General features: G+C 37.6%; 3 protein-coding genes across 3 annotated transcripts; all 3 read right to left on the minus strand.

The window, feature by feature from the left end:
- Positions 1-6138: 6138 nt before the first annotated feature.
- Positions 6139-8812, minus strand: gatd3 (glutamine amidotransferase class 1 domain containing 3). Its single transcript, XM_043248861.1, has 7 exons — positions 8649-8812; positions 7975-8027; positions 7640-7753; positions 7351-7470; positions 7133-7225; positions 6847-7003; positions 6139-6688 (listed from the first exon to the last, which is right to left on the minus strand). Exons 1-7 carry the CDS (start codon positions 8748-8750, stop codon positions 6560-6562), a joined length of 768 nt encoding a protein of 255 aa, XP_043104796.1. The 5' UTR covers positions 8751-8812; the 3' UTR covers positions 6139-6559.
- Positions 8813-9107: 295 nt separating this feature from the next.
- Positions 9108-15906, minus strand: LOC122351640 (interferon-induced GTP-binding protein Mx-like). Its single transcript, XM_043248860.1, has 12 exons — positions 15758-15906; positions 14434-14669; positions 14201-14338; positions 13916-14070; positions 13179-13317; positions 12869-13067; positions 12625-12703; positions 12360-12482; positions 12057-12198; positions 11690-11848; positions 11181-11479; positions 9108-10927 (listed from the first exon to the last, which is right to left on the minus strand). Exons 2-12 carry the CDS (start codon positions 14654-14656, stop codon positions 10694-10696), a joined length of 1890 nt encoding a protein of 629 aa, XP_043104795.1. The 5' UTR covers positions 14657-14669; positions 15758-15906; the 3' UTR covers positions 9108-10693.
- Positions 15907-16909: 1003 nt separating this feature from the next.
- hpxa (hemopexin a) lies at positions 16910-20646 on the minus strand. Its single transcript, XM_043249419.1, has 10 exons — positions 20498-20646; positions 19888-19916; positions 19660-19782; positions 19352-19509; positions 19112-19265; positions 18785-18997; positions 18580-18681; positions 17783-17907; positions 17544-17691; positions 16910-17447 (listed from the first exon to the last, which is right to left on the minus strand). The coding sequence occupies exons 1-10, from the start codon at positions 20557-20559 to the stop codon at positions 17218-17220; spliced, it is 1344 nt and encodes a 447-aa protein (XP_043105354.1). The 5' UTR covers positions 20560-20646; the 3' UTR covers positions 16910-17217.
- Positions 20647-21327: the final 681 nt, after the last annotated feature.

Consider the following 21327-nt stretch of genomic DNA (forward strand, 5'->3'; position numbering starts at 1 on the left):
TATATTGATTAGTTATCAGTCATAACATGAAAATAAATAGATGGTCTTTAGTCAGAATTTTAAATAAATAAATCCATAATTTGATTTACATGACAAGTCAACAATCAAATAAATGTATACACTTACATAACTTATAAATGAATTTAAATATTAAGGAAGCACAAGATATTGTGACCATATCCTTATTACCCAATACATTTTTTTTTCATGTTTTGGAAGTCGGGGCTTTTAAATGTATTTTCTTCCGATCAAAACAGTCTGCTAAACATTTTCTTAAAACATTTTCTATAATTTCATTTGAATTCCACATCAAAACTTTCATTCTAAACGTCTCAATGTCAGAATGTAAAAATGACAGTGTATATCTGTTAGAGTGTCAATGTATATCCAAAGAAAACGTAACCGTTTACTGCAAAGTGTTTTAGAAGGAAATTACTAAAACATTAGGAAGCACCGTATTTAAATGATCTATTTAGTATAATTTTATTTTAGATTTTGTTTTTAATTTCCCAAGGAGCAAAGGCAACAGCCCCTTTTATTAGCCATTATTAGTTGTGTCCATCACAAAGCCTTGCTAACAGCTAAACACACACACACACACACTGAATCGGTCTCTCCTTCAAACTCCCTGCTAACACATTTACTCAAACACACTAAAACAGTCTCTATCTCCAGCTCTCTACCTCTTGCCTGCTACACGCGTGCACACACACACATACAGAACTAGCACTCACCAATTTGTAGCCTGCACAGTCACATTGTTTGCTGAGGCTTGCAGTGCAGGCCGCTTCGTTAGCTTGGCCTTTAACGAGCTGCTTAATTGAGCTGTCTAGCGGGCCACCTGTCGCCCCGCACCTCATTAGCATACTAATGCTTCTACATTGTGCTGCAGTGACAGCCAGAGAGAGAGAGAGAGAGAGAGAGAGAGAGAGAGAGAGAGAGAGAGAGAGAGAGAGAGAGAGAGAGAGAGAGAGAGAGAGAGAGAGAGAGAGAGATGGATAAAGTGGGTGGAAATGTTATGATTAACCAATTTTTCACAATTATTAAAAGAAACTAAACAGGAAATAATATATTTAGTTGCATTAATTTGACAAAATTAAGCATATTAGACTATATGGCATTCCTACATAACATTTTAGATTTATCTGTTTAAGCTAAAGGTGTTCCCAGAAAAAAAATGTTATTTGTAAGTAATAATGCTAACATTAAGCAAGCACATGCTATGTGAAACAGCTAAAATGTATCTGATCTGCGATTCATCTTATCACTGAGCTGGATGTAATTGGGCAATGCTAGTGCAATAATCGAGGAAAGAATTAATAGGCTTTTCACCTTTTTACTGGGTGCACACATAGTTGCTCAAGTGCCTGCTTTCATTCAATTCATGACATGCAGCTGCAGCACCAAAGATCTACCTGCCAAGAAGAGAAAGAGAGAGAGAAGTGCTGCGTTTTGTGAATGGTCAAATGGTTTGACAGGTATTGTTGTGTGTGATTAGAGCATTCAGTTCAGCCATGGGCTAAATTTGCGTCTAAACACACTGTAAACTGAAGAGGCCTTTAGACCTGGCACAGGACACACACGAAAATGGGATTTACATACTTGTCACACACGCACACAAAAAAACTTTTGAAGACAAGCTCTGCACTTACAGACACTTTTTTGCCCTGACCCTCAGAGGCCAAGTCCCCACCAGATGGAAAGCCGTCCACCTCAAGCATTGATGACCGTGAACCTTGACCTGTAACAGGCTAAACACTCACACCGATCGTCTGACACAAGCTTCACTATCACACATGGGTGATATTACTGCATAACTGGCTTGCTATTCCTCTGGCCAGGGGGAAATATTCAGTGGTGAGGGTCTGCCAGGAGTTAATTATATGATGAAGGATTCTTGCTCCCACTTACCCACTGCAGCAGGTGTGAATAATTGCTCCAAAACACCCCTGAGAGACACTTGGGAAGGAAAGACAAATACGATGACACTTAGTAAATCAGTCTGAAAGACTAAAAAGTACTTCCTGTTTGCAAAGGAAGCCTCTGAACCAGCTAAAAGTCTAAGAGTTGCACATTTGCATGTGAGCTTGTGCATGTGACGTGCACTAATGTGACAGCAGAAAGCTGGCATGGGGAAACCAGCACACAAAAGATGAGAGGCACCACACTGGGCGACTTGCTCTGCTCTTTTCCAGTCCCAGAGAAAAGTGTGAAATACTTCACCTTACTGCAAGAAGACCAATGCACAGATGCAGAATCATGTAAAATAACACTTAATTAATAAAAATATGCATTACTATTGACCAGTTGCTTATTTGCATGCATAAATTTTGTTTATTAGATTTATAAAGCACTTATTAATGTCTTATTCTGCATATTTTACATTCCTACCTGTAACACTTTAATATAATGACCAATTGACCACTATTAACTATACTTATTAGCATGCCAATTTTTTACATTTTATTATAAAAGGGCACATTCTGCTTTAACATGTTCAACATTCCTGATCCTACCTAAAACCAAAGTTAATAGCTAACTTGCCAACTATTAAACAGTAAATTGGTCCAAAAAAAAGAAATGAAAAAAAGTCAAGTAGTGAAAATTAGAATGAATATTTTTTGTCACAACAAATTAAGTTAATAAAAAAAAAATACTGAATTAAAAAATTGATTGAACTGTAAACAAAACCAAAGATAACAATTTAATAATTAGTGAATGCAATTTTGTATTTGTATTTTTTTTTGGAGCAATTAAAACGTTTAAAATCTGTTCCATTTTTAGCACCAGTACTTTTGTCAAAAATATAAATAAGTGTCAGCTGATCACATTGTACTTGATGGCCCAAAACTGATCTTTAAAAAAATAAATAAATAAATGTGCCGTTGGTAACAACCTTTATGTTCTACATTCACGCTATTGAGAAAGAAGGCAGAAAGAAGGCAGAAAAAAGGCAATGGCCATAGAAAAGAGGTAAGAAAAGGAATTGAAAGGTGAGGGGTGTTTGGGAGTGGGGAGGGTTGTATCTGAAAAGGTAGCTGTGGAAATTTGGGGGGGACAAAGTCACGTCCATGCCGCACACGCATTCAATCCTGCTGGTAAATACTGGGTCTGGACAAACCACCATATGCTAATTACCGCAGCATTTCCACGTCAAAATCAGCATCTCTGTCCCTCTTACTCCTGAACTCATTCTTCCTGCTCTTTCTTTCCTCTTTTTTTCCCCCCTCGCCCCTCGTTAATTACCGTATGTCTATCGCTTTGATAGAGAGTCTCTTGCACGAATTAGTACAATATTGCTGCCCCATTTAAAGCCCAACCCCAGCGCCCCTTTCCCCATCTTATTGCATTGGGCCACCTTGTACACGTATTGGTACTGGGTTTTTCAGTATAACACTTGTCAGTGGCATGCATATGGAAATGTGAGTCTCCATTTTAGCTGCTAATTCTGCATCCCCTCTAAGGCCCCTTGCTGTGTGCCCCCCACCATCACAACTAGGGGATGCTGGGACCTCATGCTGGGGGCAACAAGGCGTTGCACTATTGAGGGATGGACAGGGGTCAGTGCAGGGGTACACTAACAGACAGGACACGCTTCTCCGGTCAAACACCAGCACACCGCTATATTCTGGGGCTGGAACAGCTCGGCCTGACAATGACCACCTGCCATAGTTACAAAGCAGCTGTGCTTAAAGTGTGGAATAGGACTGTGGGTTAATATTTGTAATAAGCAATAATATTTATCATTTGAGAACGGATTAATAAAATAACCTAAAAACATGTCACATTTGTACAACCAGCATGCTTTATGGATCAAATATAAACATGCTTTTATGCCACCGATCGTAGCACGAACAACAATCTTTCTTGTGTCTTAAAACAACGACGACAAAAAAAAAACATTTAAATGTGGGAGAACGGGGCAATATGATGTCATGAGAAAAAATTCCCCTTTCATTGTATAGACTGGTACGACCTCACTGTAGTAAAAAAAAAGACTCTCAAGAGCATAAGCCAATCAGAATAAGAATGAAAGAGAACACAGAACCTAATCCACAGCCTGCTATCAAACAGGCCTCTTCTGCACAAGTGTGAGAGGTTGAGAAATGCTCTCTCCAGCCGTGCGTGTGTGAAAGCGAAGGTGTTTGTGGGAGAAAGTGAAATGACAAGTGTGGGTGTGTGTTAAAGTGAGTGTGTGTGTGACTGGCATGCTCTTGACCTGCGGCTGTATGCTGCTAATCCTCTGATCAGGATGCCAGGAGGACCGCGGGGCCTCAGACCTCAGTCCGGTCTCTGATAGACAGCCCCACTCACAATAAAACACCGAGACCTCAGCCCATTTACATCCTACGGGACTGCATGCCTGTCTAACACGAGTCAGACATTTTACCTAAAAACAAGTATAACCTAGACACCTACGGGAGAAGGGTTACTTACCTTTTCTGCACCATTAAGTAGTACAACTAGTGTGTTTTAAGTCAATAATGCAATTGGACATAGTATACCCGGTAAAAGATTCAATATGATCTATTTTTAGGTGGCCAATACTGGTCTATTACAATCTGTTACTGCTTAGTGCTGCTTACCCAGCTTGAAAAAACAAGTCATGATGAGTAACCAGTAAAAACAAACAATAAAATAAAAAAAATAAACTAGCCTAAGAAACCTTCTTAGCCTTTTTACCAAATCTAAGTAAATTTTTTGTCAAAAGAGCTGGTTAGAAAAAGTCAGAGTAAAGAAACCAGTGGCCAGAGAGTGTAGAGAAAGCACCAAGTGAGTGTGTGTGTTTATGCGTAGATAGGGGAGGGGGTGAGGAATCTCAGACTGCCAGGCAAATACTTACCATTTGTCTGTTTAAGAGTGTCTGTAGGCCCCCAAATCCCTGCGTTTTGTACGGACAAATTGGCAGAACGCGGGGTCTTGTTTGCCCAGCCTCTCTGGAAGGCTGTGGGAAGCGGGTAGGCTAATGAGAGGTGGATGGAAGAAATCCCCATCAAAGAGTGCCGGGCATGGGAACAGAACAACTAGATGCCCTGGTCTGAGAACTGGCCTCCGTCAGAAAGAACTAGGTCTAAAGTAACAGGCAGGGAGACATCTGCCTGGTCTGACCTGACCTGATTCAAAGAGGATAACTATGGTATTCACACCACACATGAGTGGAGGCAAAAAAAAAAAAAGTTTAAATAGAGAAAATTATTGGTGCACATGAAGTGATATAGTTTTTTTTTTTTTACTTTAACAGTATTTCATAATATTAAAATATATATATATATATATATATATATATATATATATATATATATATATATATATATATATATATATATATATATAGTAAAGTAGATGCATATTTTTTAGTTGCTTAAAAAGTTGTACATTTATTTGTCTGAAGTGATATTTTATTATTTAATATAATTAGTTACAATTAAAGTGTGTCCTACAGCGTCATATCTCAATAAGCTATGTATGGGTGCTCAGGAAATGAGTGTGAGCGACTGCATGTCTCTTTGAGTTGTGTGTGTAGCCTTGCGTGATGCCATATGACGATGGCTGCTGGTAGCTAATCAAGTGACTAATCCCTGTTAGTCTAAACACACCGGTTTCCTTTTTCTCACTGACTTTCTGTCTCTCATCAGTTTCCAGGACACACCACCTTATTAAATAACCACAGAAAATAACCTGAATTTTTTATGTATGCCAGATGTGTTATATTTTTTATGTTTTTCCTCTTTATGGTAGCAGAGAGCAGGCAAAGCTATAATCATAAATAAGAGAAATAACAATTACAGGCTCTTTTATACTGAAATTAGTCTGTAGTGCCAGTAACATCAGAAATATGTCAACTTTAACTTAGGAAATATAATGTGATTTAAATATAAAAAATAAGGCAGCCTAGTGACAACTTAGCTCATATTAAGGGTAAACTGTGTCAAGTCAGAGGTATGTATATTTGTTGTTCAAGTCAAGTGGCATTTAAAAAGCATTGGCGTTTCAGTTCTACACACACAGCCCTGGCAAACAGTTACAGAGCACTTTGGCATGTTTTCAGTACCTTGCACTTTGAAGCATCTAGATTTTCATAAATGCTACATTACTGATTTTAAATGGAGACTGATAAAAGACTAATAACATTTAATATTTTTTTAGAAAATTATTTACTTTATTCATCATTTTAAACTTCATATTTCAACACGACAATGACCGTGTCTACTTCAAACAACCATAAGGAGTTGTCAAGCTTTTAACTGGTTCAGTGTTATATTATGTCGATACTCTCTTTTTTAAAACAACTCTGGTGAGTTTATCTTACATGGCAAGTCTTCAAGACTGAAAAAAAAATCATGGACCTAAATATAATTCACATTATCTTTTTTGAATATAGAGAGTGCCCTCTGCTGGATACTCACCAAAATATCATTAACACGTATACGTTTGATTAGTAATGTCTGTCAAGTCTTGTTTTGCAAATTACTAAAAATCACAGCAAGAAAAAGCCTACCGTTTATCATTTAAGCAGTCAGATACAGATCATATACCGGTTGATATACTGGTTGAATTTTCACTTCCCGCTGAGCTTCAGGACGTCTCTGACCATGGCACCGATACCATCAAAAATCAAGTGCAACTTCGTTTCACACATGAAAGCAGGTGTGGTCACCACCTTATTCTTTTTGTCCACATGGGCCTCGTGAGGGTCGAAGGTTAAGGGTAATTCAGACGAACACAAACGTATGAAATATTACAAAAAAAAGAGAAGAGAAGAGAAGAGAAGAGAAGAGAAGAGAAGAGAAGAGAAGAGAAGAGAAGAGAAGAGAAGAGAAGAGAAGAGAGGTTCAGGTAGGATATGGTGACTTCTTTGACCGTATGTTTGGCTCCCAGTGCAGTGATGGCTTGAGTAGTACCAGCATATGGCCACTTCCCACCTTCTTCCTCCTCATGACCCACCGTCACATCCACACCAGGAAGAACTTTTGCCGCCAGCACTGGAGATATACAGCACAACCTGGTGACCAGAAGACAAGCTGTTAGTTAATAATCAACACATGTCTGTAAAGTATGATTTGATTGAAAAAAAACTAAAGACCGTAAATCATGGGTCTATACAGATATGTAGTAATAAATAAAAACGAACCCTATTGGCTTTCTTGCATTATGGAAGTCCTTTAAAACCCGCTCAACTTCCTTGTTCACCTTACAGTCCTTTCCATCAGTGGCAAATGTTGACCTGATGACGATAAAGATACACATTTAAAGATATCTAAAAGCGAAGAAGGTTTTAGCGTTGCTTTTATTTGTAATATTTTCTTCAAAAGACAAGCCTGACTTATCACAATAAATCCTATCACTCACAGGTTTTTGGCTGCACCAAATCCACCAGGAAAAATGACCGCGTCGTGATTGCTGACATTCAGTTTTGCCAGGTCTGTGATGCTGCCCCTAGCAATGCGTGCTGATTCTGATAAGACGTTTCTATACAAAGAAAAGTTGAGAAAGATGGATTATTCATATGTTTGTGGTTTTTCAGAACACCTGAACTCATCAAATACAGTACCATATGGGCACTTTTGCAGAGGTATATAATGGACTCCCATGAAACCGTAATTTTTCTGTAATCAGTATTTCCTAACGATCGCTTCACCTTGACTCTTGCTCCACAGGCTGACCTTTGCCGTGGTCTATCACATGCATCTGAGACACATCCGGAGCAAACATCTGAACCTCAGCACCTCCCCGACTGAGATGCACAAGGATTCACACACACACACACACACACACACACACACACACACACAGAAATGCAAAATATTCACATATAAGAAAAAGGTATACATATAAGCATTAGCACACTGTTTTTACGGAGAAGAAATTTCTGAAATACTGTGTTACTGATGCTTTTAATGCTCTTACTATTGATTTATGAAACGCAGAAACTAACAAAAAGATACAGACACATACAACTAGAACGGTACTCACGCTGATGCCTCGTGAATTTCAGTGCCGTCATAGACACCACATCCTGACAAAACCTAATTAAAAGCAAAGTTAAAGTTACAGCTTTGCTGTCGGCATGTTTTGGAGAGCAGGAAACAAATGTTACATAAAGCACCTGTTACATCGTTTCAATATCTCAAAATATTAATCAAACGGCTGTCTGGATTGGTCAATATAATGTCATTCAAAGCTGTTCGCGTTTCCTTCATTCAAACGCAACTGGCGCCGCCTTGCGTCTCGTTTAGTGAATTACAACCGTTACATGATAAACAATATATAACTGTAACGTTGTTGCGGTGCTCCCGATTATATTTTCGGTTTATTTTGAGATAACTGACAGTCGGCCAATGACTTTGCTCGTGCACGTAAAATGAAAATATTACTAAATTTAAATGTTTAATGGAAATGTGCAGACTAAAATCATGGCAACGTGACCCTACCAGAACTGACAAATAACTGACTAAATAACACCCGACAAATTAATTATTACCAAACAAACTTAACCTAAACAATCTCTCAAGGGAAAATACAGAAATTGAGGGTGAGACCTGTTCACACAAGGCTGCTCTAAAACGGGACAATAAATGTGTTTAGGTCACTTGACATTGACATTCAGTCGCGTGCGGGGTGTCGTGATCATAACTAACGTTACTTACAACAGCGACTTTCGCGCCACTGCAGTTTGAAGTCGCGTGAAACTGAGCAGCAGCGGTATATCTGAGGAGCGCGGTACGGGACAGAGAGCGCAGCGCTAACATGGTGCTGAGCGACACGACGGAGGAGACTGCGCTTAAAGACCACGCTCTTCTTCGGAGTCACCGACATGGGGAAGAACATAGACACATACCGCCACCTAACGTTCACCGTGCCGGTCTACACTGTAAATGTGGTTAATGGTACCACCTAATTACAACTAGACGGTATAAATTATGCATAGTTTGTACGCGTTAATTCGTTTTATTTAATGACTGCCACAACAACTTTGTAAAATTATGCATTTTTATTTCAAACAACAACTAAAGAATAAAGCATCAACTTCACACTTTGTGAACTATGTATTTTAAGATGTCTTTTTGTAATAATTTTAAAACATATATAAGTTATATATTATATATATATATATATATATATATATATATATATATATATATATATATATATATATATTTTTTTTTTTTTTTGCAGTTTCCAGGACATTACAGTTCATTTGAAATTTACACAAAAACTGGCTTAACTTCTTCTTAAACCGGCCAAAATTTGACACCCTGTTGCAATTCTGAGCTAAGCAACATACACAAACCAACATCATAATCTCAACGCTTATGCAGAATGCACAAACTTGGGACAGGACCTTTCCTGCGCTCCTCAGACGTCCCAGTCTTTCTTTCAGTTCTTTCTTTTTAAGCGCAACAGCTCAATCTTCTTGGAGCGGTATTCCTGGATCGTTCCTTCCAGTTATGGCCAGCATAGCATTCTGAAGCTGAGAGATGCACTGGTCCAGCATTTGGTACTGAACTATCAATGGAATTTGGTTAGCCAGTCGGACAGAGGTAATCTACAAATGCATACAAATTGCATCCAATTAAAACTGCATAGACAGATGCAGACCAACAGCAGCCCTCAACAGGTGAGAGAAGGCCTTGAAATGAAAGCCAACATTGCGTTTTACACAGCAATGAACAATGTCTATAAATAAAACAGAGCATTCAATCATAAAAGGTAAAACACACCATTATACATTTCATTTGTTTTTTGTTTGGACTGATTCAATCTTTTTAGAAAGAAATTCAGTATTTATTTAAACATACATATAGTGTGTACATAAATATTCAAAAATATTCAAAATCAAAACCAGAACACTAAAAACCATAACCAAGCAACTCGGATCAGCCCACATACAGTAATGTGCTGAACCAATTCTTCTGTGAGTCTTTCTGCAAGAAGCTGAAGGCAATGGATGAATTTGACAAGTGGGTAATGGAAAATATACACATATATATATATAAAATATGTTTGAATACAACAGCAACAACATTCCAAAAAGGCATAAAAGCAGCTAAATTATAAAATGAGATCAATGTTGTGACCTCCTCTACAATATATTTCACAAACATTTTGCCTAAAACACTATAGTTTTATAGTTTTTCTTTCACAAACATGCAATAGTTTGGGTTACAATTCTTATAAGAAAGACCTGCCTGAAATGACAATGCAGTTGTATTTTTCAGTGTAAATGATTTATTTGATAATGCAGGTTATAGATATAATAAATCACATTATATTAACTGAAATTCTGTAATTCTGTAATAGAAATGTAAAAAAAATGTAAAATGAAAGCCTTGGTAAGATTATTGGAGAATCAAATTAGAAATGATCAACATAAAACAAAACCTTACCAAGTAATTAGAATAGTATTTGAAATACACAATTAGTTAATTTCTTTAATTTTCGTATTTGCTGTTGAAAGGACAATGGCTCATCATCTTTCACCATGATAAGACAATTCCATTTCAGGTTGCTTTACTATTTTTGTTATCTAAAAAAAGACCAGTAACAGGTAGGCGGTAGGCTATTGAAAAAAAAGTTTTTCATGTTAACAGATAAACTATAAATGAGGAGTTTCCACGCACTCTGACATTCCTTACAATTTTGAGCAAATTGACTCGGAGGCTTCTCGGGCTGGAACAGCAACAGAGCACAATTATGCAGAATGCACAAATTTGGACAGGACTTTGCCTGCGTTCCTCAGGCGCTCCAATCGCTCTTTTAGTTCTTTCCTTTTACGTGCAACACCAGAATCTTCTTGGAGCAGGACTCTTGGATTGTTCCTCCCAATTATGGCGAGCATTGCATTCTGAAGCTGAGAAAGGTACTGGTCCAGCATGTGGTACTGGATTATCAGTGGAATTTGGTTAGCCAGACGGTCACAGGTAATCTACAAATATAAATTAAATTCAAATTCAAACACAAAAATACCACTTGCACCAGTATAATAATGAAATTAACCAGGATTAATTATTCTTTAAAGGTATGCTGTTTTAAACTTTCAACAAATTTGAAGGGACGAGGAAATCTCATACGCTACTAACGGCATACTGATTATATTTCATACTTTGAAGAACAAACATTACTTATTATTTCTAGGTACAGTATATATGTATTACAGTATGAACATTATAAACAATTACCTTGAAATACGCAGTGAGATGCTGTCCCATCTCACGTACATCTGCACTAACACTTGAATATGATGGCCAAACCTTTGGTGGAAAGATTTTTTGTTTTACATCATCCAGCTGGTGACTGTAGAGAACATCTTGAGAGTAAACAATCTTCTCCATTTTGAATTGAGAACGGATTTTTTCTTCAGATTTCTGAAACTGCTCTTCAAGAAAATCTTCAATTGGATCTTTTGCAGCCCTCAACAGGTTAGAGAAGGCATTGAAATGAGAATTAACGGTGTGGTCCACACAGGTGTGAATGATGTCTTTAAAAAAGAGACAAGAAAACAGAAGAGTTAATAAGAGCAAATCATTATACATGCATATTTACCTTTGATGTTCTGCATCCTCTAAGATTTTTTAAAGGAAAGACGTTATTTTTCTGGTACAATAACAAATTATGTTTATGTAATGTACAAAAATTCAGGGCACTGTAAAGAACTGAACCATGCTCTTGTCTATCATCAAACTCTCACCAGTGATGTCTTTTAGGAGCTTTACAGCAGGCTCCTCAAGCTCCTCAATGTATTTCTTGACAATATTCTCGAATGTTTTATAGCTCACAAATCCAGGAAGTTCCTTTCCTCTACGATTCTTAACATACTCTGTTACTTCATCTCTGAGAGTTTCCTCCGCTAGAGGGGAAAAGACAGAACACAGTTATATACAGTCACTGGTGTATTGGACTTTCCAACAAAAAAATTGTAAGTGCATATACCAAAAAGAGAAATGGCAAAAAACATTGCATGTGTGGAGCCTCAAAGTTTTGCAGTACCTCCCTGTAATGCATATAAAGGAATAAAGGCTATAAATACCAATGCTATGGTTATATTATAAACTCACTCTTAATGGTTTTGTCATCTAGGATTTGTTTCCATTTTCCAAATTTCTGCCTGCTTTTAGTGAAGACCCTCACATCTGTGTTTTTTAGATCTTCCTCTGCCTTCTTTACTCCATCAATTGCATCATTGAACTGACGAATTTTCTGAAAAGCACAAAGTCTATTTAAAACTTAATTTTAGGCACATAAAACATTGCTAAAATGTTTGTGTATGTCTGTTTCACAATAATGAAAGTATGCATTAAATAAAAAAGCCGCCTAAAAATACTGTAAAGAATGTTGTTATTGTAGTGTTATTATTTTACCGTAATCAGAAAATTGCTCTTCTCATTTTCATCTAAAGGAACACCATCTCCCAGTAATTTAAGTTCCTCAGATGTCTTCTCTAGTTTCACTTCCAGTTGATTCTGTAACTGCGGCAGCGTTTTCTAAAAAGAAAAGTACATGAAAATATAACGTAGGTACCTGTATTCTATTCGGACTTATTACGTTATATATTTTGTATTATTATCATAGACTCTGTTCTGTGTCAGTATTTTTGCTGAATGCCATGTAACTTTGCATACGCACAGTAATGTGTTGAACCAACTCTTTTGTGAGTCTTTCTGCAAGAAGGGGTATTGTAGCTTTTCCATCCTCAAGAAGAGACCTAAATGGAAAGAACGAAAGTGAATAGTGAAAAGTAGTTGTTAGGAGTACTGCAGAATCAGCATACTTTTCATCAGTGTTTTTTCTTTAACAGACAAGACATAGTTTGTGTTTCACATTCTGAGAGAACCGAGCAAATTCTCAAAAACCAAATACATTTTCTTGCCTAAAATGAGAATGTTTGTCAAAAAAATGTCTCTCTTTTTCTAGAGCTTTGATCAGATCGAGCTTCTCGTTGATGTCTTGCTGGCCTCGGCACTTCACAATCATGTAACCCTTCTTCAGTTGTATTACTTCATTATTGACCGTTCTGACCACCAGCTCCTCCATGCCTTTGTCCACTAAGTCTGGCTTAGTCAGAATACCTGCAGGTGTAAAGAATTATTTTATTGGATTATTATGCCACACGACAAGAAAAACTACAAGACGATACTCTTGACATATTCAGTGAGCAGCCCATCTAAAATGATGCGTACCCAGGGTCCTTTGTCCCGTTGAATCAACTCTGAAGGCCATCTGCAGAGCCTCAGTGGTAGCGATGTCAATGTTTGCAGGCACCACAACCAAGCTGATGGTCTCTTGTCTTTTAATGAACTTTTCAATGAGATCTTTTATCTGTCACAGAAAACCAAAATTACTGATAGTGAAGGCACAGATTTCATACCTGAGAAATATTGTCGGTAACACTTTATCTCAAAAGTCCCATTTAAACATTTTACCAACAGCAAGTAACTTTGCAACTACATATCAACTAGCAGTCATTAGAGTATTAGTAGACTTTCTGCTTATATTTTTAAACACTTTATTTTGATGGGTACAAAACATACTGACTATCAGAAACTTTGCAAGTACATGTCAACTTATTCTACTAACCCTAAACCTACCCTGTCAGTATGCTCTGAGAGTTAGTAGACATGTAGTTGCAAAATAATGAGAATTAGTTGAAATGTAGTACAACGTTATTTACAGATAGTAGAATGTCTAAAGAAGACTATCAGTGTAACATTTTTATTTGGTTTAAGTAGGGTACAAGTTCAATATAAATAGCACAGTTCAAATACTATTATTTTAAATCCACATTACATTAAACCTGACATGGTTCTCTTATTAATCAACTGCACCACATTTCCTAATTGTTAGTATTGATTTAATTTACAAATTTACCAAGTGCCTTAAACATTTATAAACACATTCATATAAAAAATTGTCTTACTTGTTTCTCTATGTCTTTTGGCTGGTTTCCAGTGGCAACTCTAGCAATGCCTGGCAGGTCGATGAGTGTGAGGTCAGGAACATCACTGGACTGGACCTCCAGAGTGATCATCTCATGACTGATCCCTTCACCTGTTCCAGCCAAAACTATCTGAGCTACAAAACAACACAATGTCACAATTACCTCATAGATGATTAAATATTTAATTCAACTATAATAATATATACAGGGCATAAAAGCCCTCAATAAATACACTCATACACAAGAATGTGGAATAACACAGACCATTTAAGACGGCATTCTCGACATCTGCTGGGGCTTTTAGATTCTTTATTTGGTCCTTATATGACAACAGTCCTCGCCAAGTTGCATCCTTTGAAACCCTCATCAGTTTCAACACTAGAGGACATCGTGTTACAATACCTGTTTAACATTATTAGATAGTCAGTTCAACTATTTTTAGTGAGCAATACTAACAAGGAAGGAAGGGGGGAAAACAGGTATTTCTAGGTTTGTACCTGTTCCTCTAGGAAGGGCCACTCCAGACAGGGCTTCCAACACTGAACTCTTCCCTGAGCTCTGGTCACCTATGACAGCAATAGCTGGCAGGTTCAGGTCTTTTTCAACACCTAAGGACCTGAGAGAGTCCACTAGGTCAATGCATGGTCGCACCCTTTCTTCGTAGTGTCGGTTTAGACCACTGGTTGTTTTCCCCCTCTTTGAGGAACCAGATGGAGACATTTCTGAATAATGTCTGCAAAGTATGACCAAGAACCAGAGTTTAATCATAGAGTAACTTAAATAGAAGCAGATTGCATACATTTTGACTTTATTAAATCTGAAACACCACACTGTCAGGTCAGTTTTTATGCTGTATTCAGATTCAGTGTTACTCTTTTGCATTTCATGTGCTCAAAATGGCGTTTCTCTCAGCAGTGAATGGAGGGCTTAACATCTAGTGCAGTTTCTGTCCTGCAGAACCATCAATATGGCGTAATTTTACGTAATGCCGCGTTGCGAGCTGGGGCACCGCTCCATTTTGAGAGGATCACACTCTGCTGCAAATACAGGTGATCGGGGTCACTTTTGTGATTTTCGATGCATTGCAGCATGAATGACAGACAACACAGTCGTCAAGGATACACAGAGAGAATGTGGGCAGCAACGCCATCGCTTTCGAAAGTCTTGGCTTTCGACCTTGAAAACGCCGGATTAGTGTAGATTTAACCCAGTTCACACAAGACCTCATATGAGCTCGTATTTGATTATATTTTGGTTACGACGTTGGGTGATCAAAATCCAGCAATGTCAATGTTAATTTGATGTCCAATCCAGACGTCAGGTTGTGAAACCAAAATTGAGTTGAGTTGACGTCAAATACTGACGCATGAATGACAGACAACGTCAAATACTGACGTCAACCCGATTTTCTTTTTCAATCGAAATACAACGTCATGTCAGGTTGTGATGCTGACTTCACGTGCTATCTGTTATGAGCTTGTAACGCGTTCAGTCTATCTGTTGTCGGAAAGAACTGATAATATACGGCCCTTTCATGTTCGCTTTTCTTTTTCTACTCAAAGATACAGAATATAATTAGTCAGTATCTCACAGGTTTTGAATAAATTCCCGTTCAGTATTATTACCATACACTGTCCATGATGATATCCAGCACAATAGCAATTGTTTATGTGATAAAATGCAGCTACCATGTTAGATACATTTTAAATTATTGTTATCATAACTTCTTTAACATGAACGTCGTGCTCATCGTGAAAGTCAAAACTTTTGTAGGCAAATTTAGTTTAAATATTACAACAAAGACAGAAGAAGCATACTCACTCCAGCTACTGCACCGCTGCGAGTTTATCCTGAAATGAGGGCTTTGCTGTAGACTAAGTTTCGGTTTCGTTTCCTTTAAAACTGCACGATGTACAGAGAATTTTAGTGCATGTGAAAACGCCGCTACCATTTGTTAGTAAAATTGGTTATTTTGCCATTTCGTTTTCTTAGAACCATTTAGTTTATAAGTTTCAAATAAAATTTTGCTTATTGATAGCTGTGTCAGGTTTCACATTCTTCTTGATTATGTTTCAATTTACTTGATCCTTTACGCCATTTAGGTGGAGCAGGAAATGTAGTTTGTAGTTATTACGAATTACGTGCACAAGTTTCATTTCTACGAAAGATATGAGACATAATCACGAAAAACTATGAAATAATCTAATATTCTTTACTAATTGAATGATTGCATTAGTATTGCTTGCTTCTTTTTTGGTTGTATTTGTTACCAGTTCGTGTTGTGCTGTGTGTGTTTGTTGTTGGTTTTTGTTTGTTGTTGTTTTTCCTTTTTTCTATCTGTTTTCTTGCTTACTTCTTGGTTGCGTGGTTCTTTGTCCTGGTTGTATGTATGTTCCCTGATGTCTATTTTTTTTAATGTTACACCTCAGTACCCCTTAGCCCAACACGGGGTAGTAACATATTCGTACAAAATTAAAGTAGCCTAGTCCATTCTTTTTCATGAATTATTTGAACAGGAGGAACTGTCTTGTGTGCTTGTGTGAGTTGCTGCTGCTTGATGACAGTAGTACAACAGAAACACACACACACACACACACACACATATATATATATATATATATATATATATATATATATATATATATATATATATATACAATATGAGAACATCCGCTGTCCCCATGCAGAACGTGTTTTCTTTGAGAATGTTGAACTCAGTACAAAAACCATTATGCCTATCGAAAGTTTACATAATGAAAGGCATACCAGGCAGTAGCTGTGTGTTTGAGAGAGTTTTGCCTGTCTTGAATACTAAAACTGCTATTGTGTCTGACAGGTATACAATAACATAAAACAAGGGAGAGCAGTCATAAGTCAAACAGACCCCAACTTGGCTTTGTTTGGACTCATTTGGTGTATGTTTACTTAATTCATATGTACACACTTTGGGACCACAATAAACAGACAAATAAAAATGGTATAAGATTATTTATTAACCAAAGAGTATACTGACCAAGGTGAAATATGTAAGTATTTCATATTGATAGAGCTTAAAAAAGTATGTTCTGATGTTTATGGTGGGATAAAATATTCAAGCAGAACTTCGGAGGTAGGAATTTTCTTTTGAGATCGGGTTTGACAAAAGCTGGAGAAAAGTGGATACGTTACTGATTGAAAATCCCAGTCAGTTCAGTTACTGTGGCTATTTTCATGATACACAGCCTGTACAGACTAGGTCACTTGTACAGCAATTCTTCCTCTCATTCTTTGTATGCCTCCCTCTAGTGGTCACAGCCAAACAGCTCCTGAGACACCCTGTGCTGTTCAGGCATGATTCTGGCCGTCATCATGATCATGGGACTCGCATATTGGTAGTAATGGTTACCGATCACCACCGTCACACCCTTGGGGCCACACATAGCAGTATCAATATTTTTTAAGTGTGTTATGGTTCCTTCTTTCACAGGCGCACGTGGGGTGGCTTTCAAGTCAACATCATAAACGGTTTGACCTGTAGTAGAAAAGACGGTAGGCTTTCTGTTATGACAAGCGCTTGCAATCACAATAGAAAACCTATATTACGAAACAAGCATGCTAATACTCATACCTTTGATGACGTGAGCAATGTGATGGTCTGCGCACACAAAGGCAGCATCTATGGGACCCTTAATTCCCAGGACATCCTTTAGGGGTTTGGGGTAACCTTCTAGGTGTGTGTGTGGCTTTCCAACTTTGTACACAAACACCTCATCATCCTGCACATGGAACAGAACATAGGAGAAGATGAATGCAGACATTTTCACTTATTATAAAGCATGGTGAAAGGTATTTGTTGCACAAATGAACCTTGATCATGTAGAGATGGCCTTCATAAGAGAAGACTGCATCCACTTCACTGTGCAACTCTTTGAAAGCACTCTCAATAGTGTCTGAATGAAACTTATCACCAGTTATGCTGAGGAAGTGGTGTCCTGGTGAAGAGAAACGGATTTGTTTTACAGATAATTGTGACAGTGAATCTTCTAAAATTGCATCAGTTAAATTAGTGGCTTGCTATTTTATATTGATATACCTATTTACGAAATTGCACACAGACAAGAGAGCTTTTGTCCCTGAATATAAGTTTGTCATTCTCCTATAGACTGCGTGTCACGCTGATATTGTAAAGGCAGTCGAATTGTGTACTACTTTAGCAAGAGGTTTTGCTTTTATAGAACAATTTAATAAGACGTTGCATTTTAGACCTATCATTGCCAGCTATTGTCTGTTTTTGTTCTGACCATGAAAACAGTTCATAAACATTATAGCCACATGGCGCAAACACTGTTTCTGTTTATGAATCTGTTTTCAACAAATCAGTTGAAGGAATGTTTCAACGTGGTTCAGCGACAATTTGGTGACTCACATTCAGTGACACCACCCTTAATAGTAGCCTATTTAAGTGTACTGATCTTTAATACTATTTAAAGCAGTTAGTGTGCAAATTAAGATGCAGGGTCTGCTTTCTGAAGGAATCATTTGAACAGTTTTTTCAATGACACTCTAATAAATGCCTTTTGAATAAATTGAATCGCCTATAGAGTCACTGAAAAAAATTCCATCACTATAAGGCTGTCTGTATGAAATAACAATAGGAAACCCACCTCTGAAAGCATATACACTACCATCGTCATCAGATGTAATAGCATCCAAGTGCACACGGCTGCACTGCTCTCTCTCAATGTGGTCATCAGTACTCTTTTGTCCTAGAGAGAAACCGGACTCCAAGTTTTTCTTTTTTATTTATGCTAAATCGCTTTCACCAGCCATATAAGTTTTCCACACTTGCATGTTCATTATTACACTTACCAAAATGTGGGCATCTCATGAAGTAGTCACGGGCCTCCTTTGGATATTTGCCCTGAACTTCTCCTGTAACTGGGTCAAACTTTGAGAACATATGTCCATGGAAGCAGTAATAATGATCCAAGTAACGGAAGGCTGCGGTGCAGTTGGGCATGCTCTTGAATTCCTTTTCATCAACCTTCTTGGTCGTCATATCAAAGTGATAGATATCATCACCTTTGGTGGATTATGAAGGAATTTAGACACAACAAAACTTCTCAAAATGCTCATTACATTAGCATTATGTTTTAACCTCTGCAGATAGAAAAAGACCGCAATATCCTATAATACCTTTGAAAAAGATTACGGTGTCATTAGTACAGTCTGGCTTGGGACACTCCACTGCAGCATCCAAATGGTCAGGAATTCCAGGGAAAACTTCTGAGATGTCTTTGGGATAGCCCTTCTCCAGCTTGTGCTTGTAGTAGCTAAAGACCTTAGTGTCCTTTAAAGGTGATAAAGAAGAGGCTAGTTTACATTAAGCATCACAATGGATAAGATACTGCTTTTTAAAGAGAATGGTAAACTTACCAGGAAGAAGAACTGGTGGTCATGGTGGTCTGGGCTCTCTTTAGAGTGCATGCGGAATGCAGCGTCCACATGTCCCAGGTGATGATGGTCATCCAGCTCAGGGAAAGTTTCATTAGACAGTTCAGCCTTGCCATGGAAACCCTTGAACAGGTGGTCACCTTCAGTCAAAAATCAAAGAGAAAGGTCAGGCCAATAAGATCATGAGGTATGAGGTATACATATATTAAAGTTATTTGTATTTATTTATGTATTTAGCCTATTATTTGTCACTGATAAAAGTCTGACATCTCTGATCAACCATCTCTCACCCTTGAAAAAGTAAGGAAATCCCTCCTCGTTCACAGCAACTGCGTCAAACTCCATCCCCTGACAGCGGTCAAGCTTAGCACCATGGTGCATTTCATGCTTATGTTCCCCAGGTTTAGGTTTATCTAAAACACACATACGCACATTATATCATTAAATATGTGTCTTGATAAAATGTGAAAAATACTAATATATCGCTTTAATTTAATGCTTTAATTTACAAGACCCACCATTTTGAGCATGACCCTCCTGATGATGCCTGAACACAAAACAAGTGATGAAGTGTTTGTTATAATTAGAGATTGCAACACACTCCAATAATCCTAATCTAATTATAACAAAATAGTATGCCTGTAGTAGTATGTCTGTAATGCTATCTTTAATTCAGCTATTAGATTTTTATAGAACAAGGTGTTTATAGAATTATGTATTTTGTAGTTTGTCTGGGGGGGAAAACAGATATCAAGCAATTCTGGAAATTTATAACAAAAGCAAATCTTAGAAAATATCTGAAATACTTTTTTTTTTTTTACTGTAATACTACTGTATTAATCTACCATATAATTAAATATTGTCTTTGTGGCATGGGCTACTGACAAAATGGTTGGCTCTTGATATGTTTAACTGCTTGATATGTTTCTTATTTGTAAGTCATTTTGAAAAAAGCATATTAAAATATTAAATATATAACATATATAAAAAAAGCAAACAGCAAAAACGTATTATAGCAAATATGTTAGAGTAACGCAATAGGTATTTTGTACACATTATTCAGTATTATGATTCATTTCAACGCTTCACAAACTATAAGTGTACAGCTGTGTGTGTGTGTATACTCACGAAGCAGCAGCGAGGCTCAAAGAGAGAGCCAGGCACAGAGTGAGCGTTTGAACGAGCTTCATGGTCAGCAGTGTCCTCTGGTGAGACAGAGCTCAGCTGGAGAAGGTACAGCACAACCTGATGTCCCCAATTTATACCCTCCACCAGAGACTTCTCTTGCAAGCACGCCGGACACGACACGTACGCCCCCCGTTTGCACAGAGCGTGGGAAGGGACATTCCGTTACACACTCAACAACACACGTACAAATGCACGTTTACATCCACAAGCTGGTCAAGGTACATGTTTCTTTCAAAGAATTTCTGGTGGGGTATCGGGGTCGGTACAGGTATTATGAGTTGAGCAATGCAATACTCCATGCATCATGGGGTAAAGAGGCTTGGCATGTATTATTAAGCACTATCAGAGAGCTCCTTGCAGATCGGCAGTCACTGGCTTGATGCACTAGTACGCATTTTCAAAATTTCTTACTTGAAAATATACAGAACAGTATTTTATGCTGTATATACTAGTTGTATGCGTATTATACACACACACACACACATTGTAAACAAAGTCAAAGTTCACGTATAAAGCATATCATGTAAAAAATGACAAAGCCATCAAATTGGTCAGTCGCTATAAAAAAATCACTGAAGTTGAACTTTTGAAAAGCTGTATAGTTTTTTGGTCTGCTGTTTCAATTTGTTGGGACATGTCTGTTGTCTTGTGCATTTGCAGGACTGAATTGTTCTAGAAATCCCAATAAAATGAGCCGTTACCTTTTTCCCAAAAAACATAGGCAATCAATACAAAGTGCTGACCTCTGCAGTTTAGTTTGATATGGTGAT

Source organism: Puntigrus tetrazona, chromosome 9 (assembly GCF_018831695.1).
Source record: "Puntigrus tetrazona isolate hp1 chromosome 9, ASM1883169v1, whole genome shotgun sequence".
Classification (NCBI taxonomy): Eukaryota; Metazoa; Chordata; class Actinopteri; order Cypriniformes; family Cyprinidae; genus Puntigrus; species Puntigrus tetrazona.

Bases quoted from the DNA above. Each gene is read 5' to 3' on its own strand.
- gatd3 (XM_043248861.1), bottom strand. From the start codon at position 8,750: ATGTTAGCGCTGCGCTCTCTGTCCCGTACCGCGCTCCTCAGATATACC. The intron at 7,471-7,639 runs GTGAAGCGATCG...TTCTTTGTATAG, and splicing joins CCTGTGGAGCAAGAGTCAAG to AAACGTCTTATCAGAATCAG. The intron at 7,226-7,350 runs GTGAGTGATAGG...TATCGTCATCAG, and splicing joins TTTGGTGCAGCCAAAAACCT to GTCAACATTTGCCACTGATG.
- LOC122351640 (XM_043248860.1), bottom strand. From the start codon at position 14,656: ATGTCTCCATCTGGTTCCTCAAAGAGGGGGAAAACAACCAGTGGTCTA. The intron at 14,071-14,200 runs GTCTGTGTTATT...GTTGTTTTGTAG, and splicing joins CGAGAATGCCGTCTTAAATG to CTCAGATAGTTTTGGCTGGA. The intron at 13,068-13,178 runs GTACGCATCATT...TTACACCTGCAG, and splicing joins AACGGGACAAAGGACCCTGG to GTATTCTGACTAAGCCAGAC.
- hpxa (XM_043249419.1), bottom strand. From the start codon at position 20,559: ATGAAGCTCGTTCAAACGCTCACTCTGTGCCTGGCTCTCTCTTTGAGC. The intron at 18,998-19,111 runs GTATTATAGGAT...AATCCACCAAAG, and splicing joins CACCGTAATCTTTTTCAAAG to GTGATGATATCTATCACTTT. The intron at 17,448-17,543 runs GTATGAGTATTA...TTTCTACTACAG, and splicing joins CATTGCTCACGTCATCAAAG to GTCAAACCGTTTATGATGTT.